The sequence below is a fragment of the Alligator mississippiensis genome, chromosome 3 (genome assembly GCF_030867095.1).
Source record: "Alligator mississippiensis isolate rAllMis1 chromosome 3, rAllMis1, whole genome shotgun sequence".
In the NCBI taxonomy this organism is placed as follows: Eukaryota; Metazoa; Chordata; order Crocodylia; family Alligatoridae; genus Alligator; species Alligator mississippiensis.
In genome coordinates this window covers 80323686-80346423 of record NC_081826.1, presented here as the reverse complement: position 1 = coordinate 80346423, position 22738 = coordinate 80323686, and the positions used below count along the sequence as shown (strand labels likewise).

General features: G+C 43.5%; 1 protein-coding gene across 1 annotated transcript in view; it reads right to left on the bottom strand.

The window, feature by feature from the left end:
• The window catches only part of CCDC178 (coiled-coil domain containing 178), a 381945-nt gene that overhangs the window by 103836 nt on the left and 255371 nt on the right, over nt 1-22738 (bottom strand). Inside the window, exon 18 of the mRNA XM_059724137.1 lies at nt 11899-12048. Coding sequence (XP_059580120.1) covers nt 11899-12048 — 150 coding nt within the window. The remainder of the gene's footprint in view (nt 1-11898; nt 12049-22738) is intronic.

Below are 22738 nucleotides of genomic sequence, written 5' to 3'. Positions count from 1 at the left end.
TGTGTACATGAAAAAGACAAAAAATGTGTTATCTGTAAAAGCACAGAAGAACTTCACTTGACTTGCATGACTTTTTGTATCAAGCATGCTACAGCAATCTTTTGATTCTAATATGAAACTATAGTAAGGATCATTGCACTAATGCGTGAGGATTTGTGATAATGTTGCAGAAATTTTACTGTCAAAACTGAACTGCAGTGTAATGACTTTTGTTATCATGGTTTCTAATAACTATTCAGCATGAATTGACCCTACATATGTTTTACTGCAATAATATGTCAGTAATTCAAAAAGCTAAAGAGGAAACCGAAAAACAAAACGCCCTGCTAAATACTTGTGAAATATGTGCATTGATTATATCAAAATATTAATATAAGGATGAATATAAGGGTGAATACCATGACTCAGTTTTAATACAATTATAACATTGGTGTTATCATACTTTTAAATAAAGACTATTCTACTAATAAAAATAAATTAACATCATGAAGATTTTATCTCATACTGTAGCTTATATAGTTAAGCAAATTTGGTCTTGAGCAAATGGTTTAACAAGGGTTGGCAAGCCAGTCTATTGATCACATATTTTTGACTGGTCAAAGATTATAGCAATTTTGCATAAAAAAACTACTTTTTTTTGTAGTTTTCTTGATGGAAATATGATTTTTAAGTTGTTTTTGATACCATTCTTAATTGAAAATTTGTACCTTTTCTGTGTATTATTTGGACTGTGTCGCAGGGCACCTCGGTGCTCCTGCTCCTAGAGAGGGGAAAGCTGCCAGAGGAGAAGCTCTGACAGTACATAAGGAGCCCCAGCGGCGATAACAAGCGCAGCTGCAGGTTGCCAGGGCAACTGATAAGAATCAGCTGGCCAGAAGGGGGCAGGGCCTGGCCTTTATAAAGCCCAGGGCTGAGGCCAGGCTGGCAGTTCCTTGCCAGCAGCCAGAGAGGCAGGAGCTCGGGGCTAAGATGCGAGGACTGCTCGAGCAGGCTGAAGGATGGTGGCTCTGTGGTGCAGGAGCTATGTTGTTGCAGCCAGGTGGCCTTGAGTTGAGTTACAGCCAAGAGGCTTGTGTTTTGTTTGGTTAGTGTGTGTATTACAACCGGAGGCTTGGGTGTGGCTGTAGGGGTTGGAGGAGGCCTCATAGGGACCCCAGAGAGTGTGGGGGCCCTAGTGCCAAGAGGGTGCATTGACCTCATAGGGACCCCAGAGAGTGTGGGGTGCCCTAGTGCCAAGAGGGCGCAGTGTCCTCATAGGGACCCCAGAGAGTGGGGGGTGCCCTAGCGCCAGTGAGGGCGCAGTCTAGCGCCAGGAGGGCGCATTATTCTCACAGCGCCAGTGAAGGTGCAGCTTACGCACCAGTGCAGGCGCAACTGGCAGTGAGGAGCGCAACCAGTGGGCTGCGGGTGCAACCAGTGGGTTGCGGATAGGTAACACAGACCCCGGGTTGTGTGCGGGGTACGTAGACCCCAGCCCCAGAGAGAGGGGCGATTTTATCAGGGAGCCCGAGGTGGGCACGGCGAGCCCCAAAGGGGGGGAGCGCCACATTGGTCTATTGAGAAGCCCGAGGTGGGCACGGCGAGCCCCGAAGAGGGGGAGCGCCATATTAGGGAGCCCAGGACGGGCGCAGCAGACGCCAGCAAGGGCGTCACTTGCGGGGGCATAGACCCCAGCCCCAGGGAGGGGTGATTACCGAGGAGCCCTAGAGCAGGGCCATATTGAGGAGCCCTAGAGAGGGGCCATACTGAGGAGCCCAAGAGGGGGCCAGGTTTGAGAGGCCCAAAAGGGGCCTGATTGAGGAACCCAGGACAGGAGTAGCGAGCCCGGTAACAGGCTAGCACCGCGGGAAACCCAGGACAGAGGCAGGGTGCTGCGGTGGACCCAGACGAAAGGGGTTAGTGGCATAGCGCCCCAGGAGAAGGGCAAGGTGCTGCGGTTGTCCCCGACAAAAGGGGATAGCAGCGCAGTGAGCCCGTACCAGAGAGGGTAGTGGTGCGGTGGGCCCAAAAGACTGGTGGCCAGAGAGGATGTCCCAGAGGGGACTAGCCTAGTGTAGAGAAGGCCCAAGAGTGGGCTAGATTATAGAAGAAGGGCCTGGGAAGTGGGTGTGCAGACACACCAACGTCCTTCACATCAGTGAGGCTTGGGGCGTGGTATTAGGGGTGGTAGGAGCCACGCATAGCCCATAAGGCTAGGGTGCCCCAGGGCACCCATGGGTGCAGGATAAGACCCACGAGGGGTCCAGGAGTTTACATGCCCAAGGAGACACAAGGCAGCCTCCCAAACCTACTGAACATCAAAGACGTGGTAGGCGAGAAATAGAGGGTGCCCTTGGGCTGACTAGGCATGGAGAGAGGGCCTTAAGGAGACTACGGCCCTCCTAAAGGACCCCACCGTGACAGACTGATTGGCAATTTTTTACAATTTTTTTACCAATATTTGACTGATCAATTGACCAAACCTTATTTGACTGGTCTAGGTTTAACACAAGGCTGCTCAACCTCTTGCCTGTGGGTCAAATGTGGCGCACAGAATAGACCCATAGCATCTGGCCCGTGGGGCACCCCATGGCACAGGAAATTGACATCAGGGAACAGTGGTCATTAATACCACCACCCTCCCCTGCTGCCAAGTTCCTACGTCCCCTGCCCCTACGAAGCCAGATAGGGCTGAGCCATCTTCCTTCTCCCTGCACAACTGAACAGGGGCCAGGCCATGTTTCCTTCTCCCTCCACAGCTGAATTGGGATGGGCCATGCCCCCTTCTCCCCTTGGGGCTGGGTTGGGACCAGGTCAAGCACCTTTCCATCCACAGGGCTGGGTTGGGGCGAAGCCATGCCCTCTTCCCCTGGACTGATGAATCAGGACCAGGCTTCCCCTGGACCCTGCTGCACAGCAGGATGGGGCCCCACTGCCCCCACCCCGGGCACCATATTGAGGCCACGGGCTGGATCCAGCCCATGGAGGGACTGGGCACTTGACATCCAGCCTGCTGGGGAAAAAGGTTGAGTACCACTGGTTTAACATACAGATAATGGCATAAAAGAAGGATGCATTCTCCCAACTTTCATTTTTGGCATTGCCATTTACTTAATTATGATAAAAACTATGAATGATTACAAATGGCCATACCATAGTACATTAGAAGATGTGAATTTTTCTGATGACATAACTCTTCTAAGTGACAGCTCAACCTACAACAAGCAAAGACTGAGAGATGGTCCAGCATTACACAAGAGAGGAAGTATAAATTAGGTATGAAAAACAAATATGACAACCACCCCCGCAACTTCCGATTTAAACCAAATGTTAGAAGGCAAGCAAAAACAAGAGATGAGTAAAATCAAGTACCTTAGCAGTAATGTGCAAATTAATGTGAATACCAAGAGGGAGGTAATACCACAAACTGAAAAGGTGGCAGCTGCACTCACCAGGTTAAAGATTTGATCATGGAAATTTACAATATAAATATCAAATTATTAACTTTCAAATCAAGTATTATTTCTACCTTAACATATGGATACAAACCTGGAATTCCACCAAGGGAACAGAAATTTATCTAAATAATAAAATTGCAAATGTATCAGGAAAATATTAAGTATTAAATGGAATTAACATGTAATAAATGTGGAAGCTCATCCAAAAGTTCAATATTTTCTTATTCCCAGAGTCATCCAGACAATATGGAAATAAATGGAATATGTGTTAAGAATGAAGCCAGAGCATCTGCCACAATAGGCATGTCATTGGACAGCTGGAGGAACCCTAACAGGAGCCAACTGAAAGAAAGCCTCTGTCAAACAATATTCAGAGAAGGAAAATATATCAGACTTAACAACAAAGAGGATCTTGAAAGAGCAACCCAGGAGACAGTCTAGACTAGTGGAGCCTTATAGCGCTCTAACTGACATTTGACAGCATCAAAAATATTCAGATTCAGACATTAAATGCATTATGTAGCAATAAGTAAATGTGCAGCAATGTGCCTTTGTTAATAACATTATACTTTATTTTTTAAACATCTTAAAAAATTAACTGAAGTAGGTCTAAGTGTAAGCTAAGTTGTAGCCATTATGTCATCTATATATAGAGATAAGGTTATAAAATATTAACAGACTGATTGATGCCTTTACCACTGAGGCAAAGATGCACAGCAAACATCTTTAAATAGTTTGATGTGTTTTTTCTGAATAGAGGTCGATGGCAACTGCTAGCTGGTCAGCACCTTAAAATATATGGGATTAGGTATTCAGTTATATGATGTCATATTAGAAACTCTTTGGCTAAGTACTTAATATGATGTTTCAGTTTTGCATAAACTCTATGTAGGCCTTCTTCAAACTAGGATGAATTTTCCGCTTCAAGAATACTTGGCCATTTTTGTGACAACAGAGAGCAGAACCATAAGGTTTTAAACATCCGTACATATTGTTCACAGACTCCCTGCCACAATTATTCAAAAATCCATCACCAACACTCTTTACATGCCCAAAGCTAAAACTGGTTATTACCTTCCAGCATATATAAGTATTTGGCTGGTAGGTCAAGTATAATGGTGCTCTCAAATCCTTGTCATCCTAAAGAAGAAAGGCCCTCTCATATAAAGAAATCAAGAAAACCATGTGTATTTTAGGTTAAACCAGGGAAGGACTGTGGCAGGACCGGGCACTCCTGCCTACTTTAGGCTTATTTAGCTGTGCAACAAGGGGCATGGGGAAATTCCACCTAGCCACCACCATGGGAGTGCCTGTGTCGCAGCACCCCTGAAAGGGTGCCACTGCACCCTGGAGTGCTGTGGCACCCCAGTTGAGAACCACTGGGTTGCATTTTGGCACCACACTGTCTATTGAACAGTCCTAATTGAACAGTCCTAAAAATATTTTGATGTTTATTTGATCAATAGCTTTCTTTCCTCCTTACTTCTTTTACTATATAACCTTTATGTATATTTGCCTTTCCAGGCACTGTTTTTCTTCCTCGTGTCAGTCTTTCCCATCTCCTTCCATTCTTCATCTCTCCTTTTTCCTGAAATGCTACCCCCTCTTTCCATTCCCTTCCTCATGGTGAGAACTTTGTCAGCTTGGGTCCCCCCACACAGGTTTTTTTCCCTTCCCTGAACCTATTCAGCCTCCACAAGAGAAGGCTGAGAGGGGATCTGATGGCCATTTACAAACTCACCAGAGGGGACCAGCGGGAACTGGGGGAGGCTCTGTTCCCCCGGCACCACCCGGGGATACTAGGAATAACGTCCACAAATTGTTAGAGAGAAGGTTCAGGCTGGATGTCAGGAGACATTACTTTACAGGTAGGGCTGCCAGACTCCCCGCCAAGTGCAGGTGGTGCTCTCTTCTATCTTGGGGGTCTTCAAGAGGAGGCTGGACAGATATTTGGCTGGGGTGATATGACCCTGGCACCCGCTCCTGTCTGGGGCAGGGGGTTGGACCTGATGATCTGTTTGGGTCCCTTCCGACCCTAAGCACTATGATACTATGATACTTTGTCTTTCTCTCTCCCCCAGCACACTATTCTTCCCCATGCCTACTCATCTAACATCTGCTGTCTTTCCCCCATCTTTCTTTCCCATCTATTTACATATTTCATAATTTTTGAGGGGTCTCCCTTCTATGCTCTGTTTCCTCTTTCCTCTACCTCCCTCATAAAAATCTGATTATTTCCTCCACCCCACTTAAGGCAAGTACCTCTCATATTCTCCTTGAATGTCTTTCCCTCTCTTCTGTCACCATTTGTCAAGTTTTCCCTCTCTCCCACCCATCACACTACATCCTTCCCCACTGACTGCTGATCAAGTACCTCCCCCTTCAGCAATGTCCCTCTCCCCTAGAACTGTGCTCTTGCCTCCCAGTGCTCCATACCTTCCCTTGCTCAGGTTCTCACCTCTTATCCATCTTTAGCTAACTTCAGGAGTTTGCCAAAAATTTTCAACCCAACAGCATTCTAACTGCCCCACACTAGGCCTTTCACATACCCCCAATGGCTCCTGCTGCTCCATTCACCCCTTTTCAGAAGCTGCCCTGCTGTTCCCTCTCACTGGAGACTCATGCAAGGGATCACAAGATATGAGGCAACTCTTGCCATAAGGCTCTTCCTATTCCTGCTGTGCATCACAATGAATGCGAAGATCAAGTTTTTGCAAACCATAAATCAGCCCCACTTAGTCATGATCCTGATTTAAGAAACATGATGTTGAAAAAATAAAAAGACTGGTTTGACCTCTGTTTTCTGGTTGTTTAGGATGGTTAGGTCACATTCTCAAATTTTTCTTCACAATCATGAAGGCTAGAAACTTCCCTTATTTTTAAACGAGAACTGAGAGTCTCACCCATCTACATGATTTTAGGAACTGAGAAAGAAATAACAGATATTGTGAAACTTGCGGTGAGACTGTAAGAATTGACAAAAACACAAAAAACTGAGGCACAGAGTTGAAAGGAGTAAGATGAATCGTAACAATCATAACTCTCCACTAGTTGCAGCAACTCAGAGAAGTGAAAATTGTTTTCCCACTGCTGTGCCAACCAAAGCCATCTACAAGAGCAAGGGACATGGGCATTCGAACACATTACCCTGAGGTAAACTAGGCCAGAGATTTACAGCATGTCAGCTGCCCCATAGTAACTGCTGAAATGTATTTACCTGACACTAAATGAAAGCTAACACATGGTAGCTTGCCCTCCTCATGTATCAAGGGGTAAGAGCATACATTTTGGCAGTTACTACAGTATAGCTGATGTGCTATAAATTCCCAAACTCATTTACCTTACAGTTATTGGCATGCCCATGCCCCTAGTCAGGCATTTTATAACACATTTGGTTCAGTGAAAGTTTTGTCAGGGTGAAGATCTCTGGTTCACAATGGAATTTTTGGCCAAAAGTGACTGAGAGAGCCAGAATTAGAGTGAGACTAAGCACTGTATGTACTTTAGAACATCCTAGTAATTAATTCTACATCTCAAATGAGCACCTTAATCACAAGATATAGACTCAATCTCTCTGTAGCTCAGTGAATATATATTTAGTTGTCTGAAGAAGAAAAGATCCAAGAGAGGAATTGGGAGACAGAGACTGATTCTATATCTAAGTGATTAGGACATAGGAAACCTAGGTATGAGTCCTAGATCAAACTCATGGGCCAGGGATGGACATTACACATAAACCAGGTTAAGTGATCAGAAACTGTAACAGAACACAAGTCCAGTGCACATAAACCAGGTGCAAAATGGCTGAAACTGGTTTAAGATAAACATGGTTGAACACAGTATCAGACTTAACTGATTTGGGTCAAACCAGCTTATGCAATGTCTGTTCCAGACCCCTTCCCAGTTTAAGTTAACCAGAGTCCCCCAGCATCCCAGATGCTATGCACCCTGGGCTGTGCTATCTGCTCCAGAGAACAGGGCTGGCCCCACCCCTCTGCTCCATAACTAGAGCTCTGGCAGAGACTGCAAGCACAGCAGGGTCTGCCTGGCTTCCCCCTACCTGCACCTTGATGCTCAAGCAGAAATTCCCCCACTTCCCATCTCCCACAGCACAGACCCCATCCCCATGGACCCTAGGCATGTGGTATGCTAGCTAATGCTGAGAGGTGTCTGTGTGTGTGTCTCCAATTTCACTGGGACAGGCAGACAGCATAGTGTCAGCTTAGGGCTTTTTGGAGCTAATCAACAGGTCAGCTGGTAATGTCCCGCAGTTCCTTCCTTGGAAAAAGCTGTTTAAGAACTTGAACTAATGATAGAAGCTTTTGTTTTGTTGATGGGTGTGTTATGCGCCCCCTGCTGCCTCCCTTGCCTCTCAGATTTGCTGCAGACAGTACGAAGAAGCAGGGAGAGGGAGACTGAAAAGCTCAGTATCATCAACAGATGCATACACTGCACACCCCGCCACTTTGCCTCAGAGTGCTAGCCGGGGGTTGGGGTCTGACAACAGTTCTGCCCCTTGAGAAGCGAGTGGGGAAAAGCCTGAGATGCAGGCAGGGTCGGGGTTTACACCCCTCCCTAATCAGAGCATCCTGCTGATGCCTGGCCATGTCTCTCCTCAGCTCAGCACTATGGAAGGGAAGCAAAGGCTGCTTTAGGCCCTGCCCTCCCCCCCCCCCGCAAGCTTCTAGCCTGAGGCACTGCAGGCATGTTCCAGCATTTCCTCAGTCCAGAGGAAAGTGCAGTTCCAAACTGGTTCAACCTAGGCAGTTTAGGCTAACCTGCAAAGATTGAATCAATTCAGGCTCAGGCTTTTTGAATGACTGTCCCTAGTCATGTAGAACGGAGACTTGAACCTCTCTCTCACTCTCTTTCTCTGATTTGCACTGAGATGTTTCAGATTTGTTCTGAAACATATATACAATTTTAAAAATATCCTTGGGATAAGAAAATCCTTTCCTGTCCAGTTCTAGGACATTAGTGAAGAATGGGTGTTCCCCTTCCTTCCCAAAGTGTGTCCCTGGCTTACCCAATGACCCTAGGAGATTTATGCTGTTTACAGGCACATATCCTATATTCACCAGTTCTGTAATACTACAAATGTTTCCTCTACTACAGTGCTCAGTTGCCCACAGAAACAAAATGTAGCCCAACATGTTATAAAAGAATTACTTTATCCATTACTGAAATAGAGCCATTTCTGGTGTTGAACAAGGTAGTTATTTAGCAATATAAAGCAAGTCTGATAAATTTGCTAAGGCAGGAAATGCAAGTCAAAATAAGATGATGTTAATGTGAACAAGGTAAAAAATTGCTATTTACTTTTAAAAATCTTCATGTCAGAAAGTTAGCATCTGATGATTATTACATATATATGTAACATATATTCCTACTACGTATAGCAGAAAGAGAATTCTTGGGATTTAGGGAAGGATGAGTACAATTTTCTTCTTCTCAAATGTTCATGTCACTGTGATGTATATGTATAGTACAGCAACCAGAAAAATCATTACACTGACACTCCCACAGAATTGATTTTCTGTTGCAGTTGTAAGTCTCTTATTAGCAAAAACCCAAGAAGAAAACAGACTGTCTTTTAATGAAAGCTGTATGTAACCAATGTCTGTTTTTCCTTTGTCAAAATTTATAAATTTTTCTGAATAATTTTGTCTTTCCAATTGAACTAGTTCTTCACTTGAAAAAGTGAAAAGTTATCAAAAAAGAAATTAATTAGTAATGTATTATAATTCCCTAAAGTTAATATTTTAAACAAAAGTCCTTCTCCCTTCATACACCTCCACTGAATGGCACTGAAGTGCTGTCAGAAAGCCTAGATGTTACTACAAAGCCCAGTTGAGGCAATGATATATATGTATGTATGCATTGCATAGCTATCCATAAGTTTACAGAAAAGCAGTATAATCATAACTGCGTTATATATCTTACAAATAAACAATATATTTAAAAAAAACAAGTTTCTTGAGGCCTGAAATGAGACCTTGTTAAAAATGTCATTCAATACCACTGTATTTTACCATTCTTGTATCTGCAAATACTGACTCATTATAAGGGACCTACTCAATTTGCAATTTTGTGGAAATTGCAAAATCAGGCATTGTCTGCAAATTTGAGCAATGTTCATGAAATCCATGGAAAAAAAAAGTACTAAAAATAAACTGTTGGCTCCCCAGTGGGAGCCAGTGGTCCTCATGGCTGCTATGGCTGTTGCAACCTGCTATGAGAGTAGGAGATGCCGCTGGCATGAAGGGGAGCAGCCAAGATGGCAGTTGCCCCACCCCTTGTTGCTGAGAGGGCTGCCTGTTGTATGGCCACACTCTTTTTCACCAGTCAGTTGTGAGGGCCGGGGCCACATGACAGTCAGCCCTCCAGCCAATTAGTGGCAAGTGGTGGAGCTACTGGGGCCCTTGGCCAACCAGAGATGTGGGGAGGGCCTGCCACAAGAAGCCCACAAAATCAGATGCCTGCCTCCTTGATTTGAGTATGTCCCTACTCATTATCATATATTTTCTTCCAAACAGCATCATTGTGGTTTATATTTATAATGTGCATACCAGCTATGACCACCAAAACCACTCTGGAAACACGAAATTTAGAGGACAGGTACACTTCCTGTCAACTGGAGGCAAAGTTCAGATTTTAAGCTAGCAGGCCGAGCATTTTTCTTTGTAGAACACTGAAGGCATATGATCTATTTATTTCAACATTCAGGTCATTGAGGAAACACTAAACTATTCACTACAGCAGTTCTACAGAACATAGTCCATAACAGACCCTCACAAATCAATGCAGAGATTTCTGGAAGAAAACTACTTACCACCTTTTGGGCATGTTAAATATTTAGTTTCTTCTCAAAAGAATGGTTACTCATATACTTTGACTCCCTAAACTTTTTACGCTGTGAAAAATGGAAGGCTCTATGGTCAACAAGAATACATTGACTGACTGCTTACTGGCAGCTTAGATCTATCTTTAGGGGCGGAAATGGGCATAGGCACTTTTTACTGAAAAATGAATGTATAGGTTTCCAACAATCCTTTGATATGGTACAGTTACTTAATAGTTGTGCCACTTTTCTCTTCTCTTCTATGGGTATGTCTACACAGCCTCTGTGCCCAAACCAGGAGTACCTTGAAGGAGTACATCTCTCAAACTTGCTCACACTCTGCGAGAAACTAGGCAAGGTATCCTTTTTTAGAGCAGTACATATCCTTTCAGTGTGTTTGTCTTAGATATGATAACTGGCACATGCTCAGGACTACTTCAGAGTAGCTTTATTGCCCAACTTCCTGGTCCACTAGGGATAGGCAAGTGGGGCAGCAGCTCTGAGTTCCATTTGAAAAGGGGCACCAGAATTGTCTCCAGCCCCATGAAGTCCATATTCCAGCAGCAAAAGCAGCCCTACAGTGTTGCTCTTGCAGCAGCAGCTGGGTGTATGGACACTGCACTGCTGCTGTAAGAACAGCTGGGGTGGGCAGACCATGCTGCAGCTGTGGCAATGATAGTGGCCTCAGCATCAGAAGCCAAGGACTATTTTTGTGTTCCCACGGTAGTTAAGACTCCTGGCCCCCTCCCCTACTATCAGAACCCCACACCTCTCTGGTGCGCAACAGTACCCCCCTGCTCTCCCACAACCCTGTTCTCCTGCAGAGTTTACCCAGGGTGCAAACCCTGCTCAGTATGCCTCTGCTTCCTGGATTTGGTAAACTAGGGGTGGGAGTGAGTAGCTGGGGTGTGCTTCCCTGCCATGCTCACGGTGTCAGCAAGAAGCAATGTACACATCCCTTATATCTCCATTAGGGAAGTTCAGCAAACCAGGTTTCACCTCTCACCTTTTTGTTTAGTGTTTATATTACAATGTGTAAAAATAATAAAGAGTTTTTTTCAGTCTGGTGAACTGCTCTGTTACAGAAAAAATCTACTCTGGATTAGCTCTAATTTTGCAGTTTTGACATTCATATGATTGTTGTACAAAACACAAATTCAGCTATAACTTTAAGTATAAAGAAACTGTTATAATGCCAAAAGTGTAAGTATTTACTGAAACAGGCATTATCATCTTTGCCTGGACTGGCCAAATGTAGCTCTCAAAGAAATCCCAATTCTTTATAAAGATAATTCTAACCAAAATTCCCCTATGGAAGAATTCTTAACAAAACCAGTTATGCAAAAGTACTGGAAATAGATATATTTTAGTTTAAAAAAGGATAAGTAAATGTGAAACTTTACATATTCTTATAGAATATTCTTAGTAAAACTCATGTGTAACAGTCAATAAAAGAGAAATATTCTGCAAATGAAAATGCAGAGAATACCATACTAAGAAAACATAAGAATGTATGCTACAGATTTCATAATTATTTAATTTCTAATTAAATAGCTATAAGTAGTTTAGTTTTAGGAAACAAGTAAGGAAAAGAACTGATATGCTACAGTAGTACTGTACCTCCTGATGATCTCTAACCGCAGCTTCTACCTTGACCTTGTTGTCATAGAGATCCATAAGGTTGTCTTTATCATTTAAGTAATAGTTCTGAAAGATCTGATAGTCTTGAGCTAACCAAAAATTTTCTTTTATTGTCTGTTCCAGTGCCACCTAAAGAGAAAGGTTACTAATTACAGTCAATGAAAAATGCATACTTAAAACACTATAAAATTTTGGTTAAATTTCAGAACTGAACTGGTACACAGAAAATGCCCAGACTAAAATGAGGATACTTTGTGCCCAAAAGCTAATCTAATATCTATCCAAACTATAACACTGGTTCAATAAAAGTGTTCACCAAAAAAACCCTTGCTTTTCACATTAGTTTACTTGGCTCGCATACAAATATTCTATTTGGGCCAAGAAAAAAGCCTTTTTCTCAGCACAAGGAGGACAGAGTAAAGATGTTCAAGGGCTTTCTTGTGCAAGAAAAATGGTCCTTCTGCAAGGAGATATACTGGTTACCTATGAGGAAAATCTCCCTGCCCTAACCTGAACTCCTGTATGCTTCTCTTGGGAGAGAGAGAGACCCAGTATTTCAGTCCCCTGCTATCTATCCTTCAAGTGAGGACAGGAAGGAATGCATTGGCTCTCATTTCACATAGGGGTGAGCTGTCAGGGAGCCCTGTGGGGACTCTGCCCCTTGTCTTCTCCCCACTTCTGCAGGAGTAGAGTCCCTCTGGTTCAACCTGGAGGAGTATAGTAGGAGGCAGGTGTGGGGCTAGAGGTCACCCAGAGCCCCAGGAGGGTCCAATCCCAGGAAAATACCTTCCCCCATGCTGGGAGGGTTCCTGCCATGGAAGTAAAGCCCCCACCTGGTGCAGTCCTCCAGTTCCACCAGAAAGTGTGTAGGGCTGTGGAGGTCATCATTCTCCAGCACCTGCAATGCTCCCTGTGATCTAGCAGGCTGCCATGGAAGAATTGCCCGTTGCTCCCCTGCATGCCTCCCAGTGGAATTGGAGGCACACAGGGGAAGGAAACACTTGTGCTGTGGCTGCAAGTTTGCCCAGGCTTGGGCAGCATTGCAGTCAGAGTAGATTCCTTGGAATCAGGAATTGGGCTCGGGAAGGCTGTCCCCAAGCTCAGTTTCCAGTCCGTGGGCTTGAAATGTTGCCCCATCAACCAGCTGGGTGGCGGGAGTAGGGTTTCCAAGGCCTCAGGGGTGAAGAACCAGGGCCAGGGCGACTATCCCCACCCTGGTGTCACCCACCTGGGTGGCATATGTGGCAATTTAAAATCTGGGGAACTGTCCCCAGCTCTGCTTCTTCGCACTGCAGATAAGGAGATTTAAAACTTGGAACCCTGGACCCCTTTCCAGACAGGAAAGAGGGCCCACTGTCAAGTAACGGGCTCCCCTAAGGGTATGGGTGGCCCAGGAAGAAGTCCTCTAGTGCCACCTGGCTGGAAAATTCACCTGTGTGTCTTTCTCTATCATCTACATTTGTTCAGTGCATACAAGGTCGGTGAGGCTGTGGTTTATAAATTCATTTAATGAGATCAGGATTTTACTCAGTATGCTGTAGGTCAGGAGTACTCAACTCCTGCCTGTGGACCATGTCTGGCCCCCACAACCATGACATCTGGTCCATGGATCCTGTGGGAAGCTCTACAGGATGTAGTCCTGTGTGCCAGTCTGGGCATGCACGGTAGCACAGGACTCAATCCCAGTATGGGAGGCACAGGTGGGGGCAGCGCAGAGTCCTGGGAGCCCAAACCCATCTGTGCAGGGGTGGCATAGGCCCCTGTACCACCTTTGCTTATCTGGGACCAAGCCCCAGAGCCCTGCACAGCCTTTGTCTGGTCCCTGTATGCTGGGATCAGCTCCTGGGGACACCTACCCCACCACTGGGATCTGACCCTGGCCAGTCAGAGGTGGTGTGGGGCTCCAGCATGTGAGGGTGACATGAGCCCCAATCCAGGCCATAGACTGGCCCCATGCCATTCATCTGGCCCAGGAGGCTAAAAGTATGAGCACCATTATTGTAAGTGAATACTAACAATAAATCATCTCTGGAGGAAACAATAATCACAAGCAGTACAATAGTAACTTGGGAAACAAATATTTTTTTTCTGGGCTATTATATGAGTTCCTCTTAGTCATAAAAATACTATAATATAAATGTCTGTAATTTCTAAAACATCTCACAAATCCTTTACAGCAATAATTTAAACTTTTCAATGATCTCATTATTTACAAAATATATACTATTACTGACACAATTCAAGAACCACATATTTAACATTAAGACATTTTAGTAGTTGTTTTTTCCCAAATTGGAGAAAACTGATTTTCCCTCCATGATGTCACTATTGAGAAGGATTCTGGTTATTTGGATGCCTTAATGCACATTCCTTTAGCTTAAAATGTTCATATTGCTTTTAAGTTTTAACAGGACTTCTAATTTCATGGGTTTATAATGTCTGATTTTGCAGTAACTACAACATTGTGTAATGTATTTTAACTTAGATTCCTCATTTTATACATGCATTGCACATACTCAACCTTTAACTTAGTCTTGGTCTAGGAATTTAATTAATATTTTTTGTAAACAACCCCTGAACAAAATCCAAAAAGAAAATACTACCATTAGAAGTGGCTGAAACTTGGAAATTCTATTTCAAAGGAAGTAATGACATTTTGAAATTCCTTATATTTTCCAAATCAGGATAACCCCCCCAACAAACAAACAAACAAACAAACAAACAAACATTTCCCCAGAAATTGAAATGGAAAAGGAAATTTCCAATAAAGCTGTCATTTTGGGATTCCAAAAGTTCAGTTCATATTCCATTCTTAAACACTGTTTAGGAATATACTATGACATGTAATAATGTGACAGCTGTGGACTTCTGTTCCTTTAATATTTTTTAAATCACAAGAGTCAGTTACTATTTAGAACCAACTGAAACATCTTTTTTTTCCTGTATGTGGCAGGGCACTGTTGGTGCCTGCCACTTTAAGGGCCGAGCCAAGCAGCCAGCAGGTAATTGATTGTGGCAGCCATTTTAGATCCCTGGCTGCCTATATAAACAAGACAGTTCGCTGCTGGCAGGCTAGGCAACATAACCTGGCTGCTAGGTGGAGTACAACATCCTGGAGGTAAGGGCAGGAACTGCAGGAGATGATTTGGAGGCTCCTGGTCCTGGGCATGACCTAAAACTGTACCTGCTGGGAGTGGGTGGCCTGGTGGAGCTGTCAGTGGTGTGGGAGCCCCCAGGAAATGCCAGGCCAGTTATTACCCCAGTGAAAGATGGGTAGGGGTGCCTTAATGCCAGCCCTTACCTTCGGGTGGGTCATATACCATCAGAGCAGGGAAGGCGAGGTAAGCTTCAGGAGGTGCCTGAGCCTGCTGGGGGAGTAACCCCACAGGGCCAGGCATGCTTCCAGAAGCATCTGAGCCGGGAATGGGGGACCCCAATCCCTAAGTGCAAGCAGGAGGCATAAACCCAACTGAGGGACTTGACTGGTTAATGCTGGGGCCAGGACCGGAAGGGTCAAAAGGGCCAGGAGCCCACTGTGAGGGATGCCCATGATAAACAAAGAAGCTTGGGGTCTCGACTGGCCTGAGATGAGGCCGGGGCTTATATGGAAGCCAAAGGTCCCATGAGTGGGGCCACAGCTAATGGGTGAAGGGGATGGTTGAGCCAACTGCCTGAGATGCCATGTGCGAGGCTTGGGCCGCGGTGCAGGGGTGGAATGGAGCTGCAGATAGCCCCCCCCATATCGGGGTGTAAAATGGGCAGCATCGTGTCTTAATTAACAATTTAATTAATTGCAACAAGGCATGGCAGGCGAGACAGATGGGTGGCATGCCCAGAGGCAGGTGGGAAACTAGCTCTGTGGCTAGTCAGGGACCCCTACTCTGCCACACTATATATTACTGTTTGTGTTGTAATGAATCAAGGTGACTAATTGACATTTCTTTTCTAACTTCTTCCTCTGCAAGGAAACCCAATTTTCTGAGAGAGAGAGAGGGCACAAGCAAACATACTGACCAAAAATTGTAGCCATCTCTTATTACCAGAAGTTTGGAATACTTTGATGATATGAAGTATGGAAGCTTATGTCACTGTGTTCTCTTACCTGTATATTTTACACCATTTTTGGAGCAACACAAAGCTGCTGGAAAATTTTGGCCAGTTAAGCTGGGTTTACAGTTATTTTGCAAAGCCAGAGCAGTACAGAGCAGCAAGGATTATCTCCACTAGCTCCCTTCCAACTCTATTTAATCTTGCAAAAGAGCACACAAAACCCCTTTTCCTCATTCCTCTTCTTGAGCACTTGTCTCCATATTGCTTTGGACTTCTGCACTCCCATAATATTCCCTGGTGTATACACAAGCATTTCCCTTCCTATTTGTTACCCCTTCATTCTGCCTCCTTGTTGCATGTGAACACAGGTGTATACAAACCTCATTTCTCCCTCTTCTGGCCCTTCCTTCAAAGCATAGGCCATAGCATATTTTTAAAATAAATATCTAGGTGCACAACTGTGCAGATACTATGCTAGATCCAAATGAGTTATCCATATAGCACAGTGCAGTGTTGGGCAGAAATACTAGCTCAAGTCATGGAAGCAGTATAGCTGTATCAACTTCTTGGGACAGGTAGTTTGTTTGATGTATTGCTTATGGTTCTCCAATTAGGGGAAGCTTTGAGAGGAGATGGTGGTCATCCAGGCAGTCACCAGCAGGCAAATTGCTAATGGAAGCCTGTTGTTGAGTTTCTTGAATGAAAGAGAAAACACCAGCCATACTGGGAAAAGGTGTGTTTTGGGTGGAATTAATTATCAGAAATACAGTTGCCCCCCATTTCTATAGAAGAAATTTTGGTTATGACAAATCACAAAAAATACCTCCCCACCCCATAAAGCTGAATTACAAGATTTAAGCAAGCTTTAATTATATCTATGTTCATATTCAAGACCAAGGTCTGTCCCAAACTCAGGTGGCTTATCAAGTTAGCTTGGATAATTCATACCAGTATCTGTAGCCAAAGCATACAGTTGTCAGCATAACGTACATCCGTTTGGTTCCCAAGCCTAATGACCATGTACCTGCTCATTCCAGTGTGAACCAATGGCAGCTTTGAATACAATTCTGTAGTAAGGTCCAAACTCAGATCTGTGGATCCACTATGAAACACCACTCTGCCACCACACCCTCCTCCCTGTATGGGTACTGCAGCTGCTGCCACTGCAGAATATCCCCAACCAATACTGAATGTTTTTAATACCAAAACATATAGTAGCCCTCATCTTGGACCAGTATTGTAGCCTACTATAAGCTGTACAAACACAAAACAAAAAGATGGTTTCTGGCTCAAAGTATATTAAGGTAAGGTCACACATCTAGGAACAAAGAATGCAGGGCCCCTACAGAAAGTGGGGACTGTACCCAGACAAGCAGTGACTGAAAAGGACTCGAGGTCCATATGAACAAGCAATTCACCTTGTTCTCTCAGTGTACTACTGTCTTAGTAAAAATGGCCAATGTAACTGTTAAATGAATAAGTAGAGGAGTGGCCAGTCAGAATAGGGAAGGCATTTTTACTTGTGAATATGCCTGGTGAGAGACCAATAGTGGAATCCTGACGATAGTGCTGGTAAAAAATTGGAGGGATTAGAAAAACAGCTATAAAAGTGATTCAAGACTGGAGAAAATGCTTGCTAATGAGAGTGTTAGAGCTATTTAGTTTATCAGAAAGAGTAATAGGTGACTTAATTAAAGTATATACCTTCAATGGAAGAAAAAAATGAGTATGTAAGGTCTCTTTAATATAGCTGAAAAAGGCATAACAAAAAACAGTGCAAATTCATATGAGAATTATTAAAGATTGGAACAAACTACCAAAAGAAGTGGTACTGAAGGAAATGTCTTCAAATCAAAATTGCATGCTATAACAGGGAGCCTAAGGCTCCTGTTACTTTAAGGAAGAAACAGTTACAGGGAGATCCTCAGGTGGGGAAGGCTACTCATAGGCTGCAGGAGAACAGATTTCCAGGGATTTATTGAGGAATGCCTATGGCAGAGTGAGCCGCGCTGCAGCAGTATGCTACAGCCAAGCCTGCATGGGCAGCAGAGTAGCTATTGCAGTGCTAGCTGCTCAGTAATAGTACTGCAAGGCAGAACCCAGCGTAGGAGCTAAGGCAATGATGCAGTGGCTAGGCCAGCAGCAGCAGCAGGATACTCCTAAGTTCAGTAAGCAAGCTTAAGCAGTAACCAAGCCTAATCAGAACACCTGCAGCCTGTCCAGAGCAGTCACCTGATCAGAAAGGGGCAGGGCCTGGGAGACAAACCCAGGGCTTGAGCCAGGTCAGGCAGTCTGGCCCTGGAGGCTGAAGGGGAAGGCTGGCTGGCTGACTGACTGAGACCCCACTAAGCTTGAGAACAGCAAGTAAGGGACCTGTAGCCTGAGAAGGGTGAGAACAAGAGTCAGGGACACATAGACTGAGATGGGCAAAAACCATGGTCAGGGACCCATAGCCCAAGAAGGATGAAGCAAGTGCCCAGAGGACCAAGAACTAGGGTTAGGGACCTGTAGCCCTGGAGGGGAGAGATCAGCCCAGAAGGGCAAAGATCAGGGACTCAGCTGACCAGAAGGGCTAATTCTGGGGCTGGCGGCCCACAGTGAGAGACACAAGGGTCAGGGGCCTAAAGATACTATTTACTGACAGGGATGAAGCTGAAAGAGCTAGACCTGAATCCATGGGTCAGGGCCAGAGGCTTGTAGCCAGAGAAACAGGAGGTTGAAGCCAGGAGAGCTGAAGCCTCTAAAAGGGATAAAACAGTACAGTAACACCAGCAAGGCATGGGCACTATAGGGGAGGTAGGAAGCCACAAACAGCCTATAACAGGTGCCCTGGATGGTATATTCAGGCCAGGAGGGCCAGCCTAGAGTGAGGGCAGGATTGGGGAACAGCAAGATACAAGAAGAATTCACTGGTAGGAGGACAGAGTAGAATTTACTCTAGGACCATTGGGCAGCTTCCCTTTCAACAATCAGTGAAGAACATCATGGCATGGCAGGAGGGAGAAAAGGGAGGGTACCTTAGAGCTAGAGCCTGACAGGAGCCACCTGGCCACTAGGGGGCATCATGGCTGCCCCTGGAGCACTGGACTTGTTTACATATGTATTTAAGGAAGATAGGCTTTAGGATCAAAAGAAAGTAGGGATGGAAGGTTATCTAGTCCAGTCCCCTACTTGGGGCAGAATCATCCCTAACATACCCTTGCCACCTGCTTTGTCAAACTTAATTTTGAACATTTCCAGGGATAGAGACTTCACAACTTCTCTAAGTAATTTTCTCAAATGTTTGACAGTCAAAAAGTTCTTCCTAATATCCAACCTAAATTTCCTCTGATGCAAATTGAGGCCATTGTTATTAGTCCTGTCCACTACAGTCACAGAACAAAGGCTATCTCTATCCCCTTTGTAATCACTTTTCAGGTACTTGAAGACTGTTATCAAACCCCACCTCAGTCGTCTTTTCCCAAACTAAATAATCCTACTTCTTTCAGCCTTTCCTCAGAAGTCATGCTTCATGGACCTCTAATTATTTTTATCACTCCCCACTGTACTCTTGCAATTTACCTGTATTTTCTTGAAGCATAGCGTCTCAAACTGGACACAATACTTCAGGTAAGGCCTCACCAGTGTCGGTAGAAAAATCACTTTCCTTGATTTTTCAAGAAACACTCCTGTTAATACAACCTAGAATGTTGTTGGTTTCTTTTGCAACAAAAACACACCATTGGTTCATATTCAGTTTATGGTCCACTGTAGCCCCCAGGTCCTTCTCTGCAATACTGCAGCCCAGCTAGAATATTTAATAGCCCCTTTTGGACTTAAAAGCTATTACTAAAGTGCAAGTTTCACTTGTACATCATAGCATAAACACTCAGCCAACTCAACACTTAAGAATTATATTGTGGATCTTAATGTACACCTAAGTGTTTTATGGCAATGACAATAGTTTGGAATATCAGTTAAAGTTGAAGTGTTCTATGCTGCCCATTGTAGGATAACTCAAGGAAGTTAAAAAAAATAAATGCAAAGATTGATCATACCATAAATGAAGGTTTAGGTTAAATGCATACATTGTGGTAATGAAAGGGACCACATCTCTCTGCAGATTATGGAAGAAGTAGGATTCACCTGAGAAATCCTCTAAGATATATTGATTCAAAATAAGCCTCGTGGCTACTGACAGAAAAAAAATGTTTTTGTCCTGCTGAAAAGTAGTGGTAGAAATACTCGTCTCTTCCAGCTCTGAAGAAGAATTCTACTACCTCACCTGTATTATTTTGGCTATTCTGGCCAATGATGGTGTACCTAGTTGCATAAAGTTGGGAAAAGAAACAGTAAAACAACATCTACTTCATCAAAAGATGCATGCATTTTTAACAATTTTAGGACCTTTTCTTAGCAAGTGGGTTAAACTTAAGAAAATCTGTCTGATATAAACCAATGAAGACCTAAAGAAAATCATGGACTTTAAGAGGTTAAAAAATTATATATTTCATAGAATTATTTCTAATGGAAAACTATTAGAGCTCTTGTGCAGCTCATTTTATAGCTACAGAAGTTAAGGAACTAGAAGTTGGAAACTATGACATTCTCTTTAAATGAGGTCACAATTGACTCTTCCCATATTTTTTATGCTTTGTAATTATTGTTTGAAACTCACTCGTGAGATTTGAACTTAAAAATGTAAAAGTACTATATTTAAAACAAATCAAACTGTCAAACCAGTCATAGCGAAAACATCCACATTGTGAACATTAGAGTGTATATAAAGAAAATATGAACAGTGAATTCTACATAAAATTTATGTTACATGAATAAAACTAAAATATATCAATAGGATTATATTAAAAGTATATATAATTTCACATTGTTTGCATGTATTTTAAATGTAAATATTTAACTTGTTTAATAACAATTCTTTAAAGAGCATATTCAGAGGAAGGGCTTATGATGTCTAGGGAAACCTACTACCTAGTTGATTTTTCACCTGAAAACAACAAAAAGACCTAACCTGTCCATTTATCATTGTATAGAGCGAAGGACAAATATGTTAACCAGTCATGCTACATAAACAGACTACAAATGATGAACAATGAAAGAGTTCATTTTCTTATTGAACTGCAAAAAGTGGTTATCAAAAATAAGTTTATTTTATGCTATTTAAATACAGAACAGCTAGCTCTGTTTTAATTTCAGTTTTCATAATGACAAAGGCTTTTCTGGGGAAAATGACACATGGAGATACCGGGTGCTATTGTCATACCTGATACAGAATAATTGTTAAAATCTCAACAGACAAATCAATGAATAGTTTTTATCATCATACATTCAATTACTGCTACACAGTTCAATCACCCATCTGCACAAAATAGAGACCTGAATGAAAGCAGCTCAGAGAAAACAGGTTCAACTGGGTGAGACAGGGGAGGATGCCAGTCAGCAGGGGGAAGCACTGAATAACTGGAATCTGACTATTAAAATATGTTGCAGCTCACCTTCTAAATGAGGCAGGTTGGTGAGGGCACACTCCATCAATATTCCCCTTCCTATGCTAGTTACAGATGGTGCACTTGAAAATCTCATTCTAGTTTTAGATGTGTTATTGGTTCCAGCTGTATTCTTTGTTTTAAGCATATGGCTAGAATTGGCAATTCTTCTAAAATGAGAATGAACTCTTTAAATGCTCGCACTGAATCTGTCCAGTTCAATATTCAGGTTTGGCTGAGGTCAGACTGTTTCATCATCTTTCACTCTCCTACTGGGCCCTAGAGCAGCAACTGATATAAGTAAGGAACAATGGTTGACAGAGTTTAAATTATGCATCATAGGAGCATTTCTCTGATTATGCATCAGAGCAAGGTATATCTCCACAAAACACATTTCCAGAATTCCAGGAGAGCCTAAACTTTGTGGCCTTCAGAACCTGACAGAAACTCTTCTCTTTGGGGAGTTATTTTCAAAATGACATGATGGAGCCACTTGGCTTCTCTTTGAATGGAATGCTTCAAGTCTTAAGGGTAGGCCAAAACAGCGATATGCATACACCATATGCATAAGAGTACCATAATGGTCTTCTGGAAATAATAAACACAGCACAACTGGAAATAATAAACATAAAGATGTCAATTGTGGTAAAGAAGGGATGTTTATTTTCCTTAGTAATTCTTTCAACAGACAGGCTACTTTCCAAGAGGGCACTTGACATTAATAGTTACAAAATATCCAGTGCTTACAAATAATTAACATTTCTACAGTATTTATAACATGCTTATATACTTAGAGAATGATGAGAGTACCATGGAAAAATTAACCACAGCTGTTGTAATTGCAAGGATGGTAGGATATTTAAGGGCCAAACCAGACGAGGCACATTAAATTAGACTAAGGCAGTGTTTCTCAAACTTTTCCTCAGCATGACCCTATTTATGGCCCCATTTCCTCAGCATCGCCCTTCACTCCCAACCCACAGCCCCCCACCCCTGCAACTCCATCTGGGTCACGACCCACAGTTTGGGAACTGCTGGACCAAGTTATACTAAATCAGTGTTTCTTAACCCGTGGGTCGTGACCCAAAAGGTGGTCGTAAGAATATATGAAAGTGTCGCAAACAAACTTTAAAAATGGATTCTCCTTTTAGGAGAAAAGCATAGGAAACAGTGGCTTTTCCCTTGCAGGCTGGCAGAGTTCCAGTCTGCAAGGGGCTGCTTGGGCCCTCCCTGACCCACACATCTACCCACTGCCCCACACACTGAGGGGCTGGGACCTAGAGGCA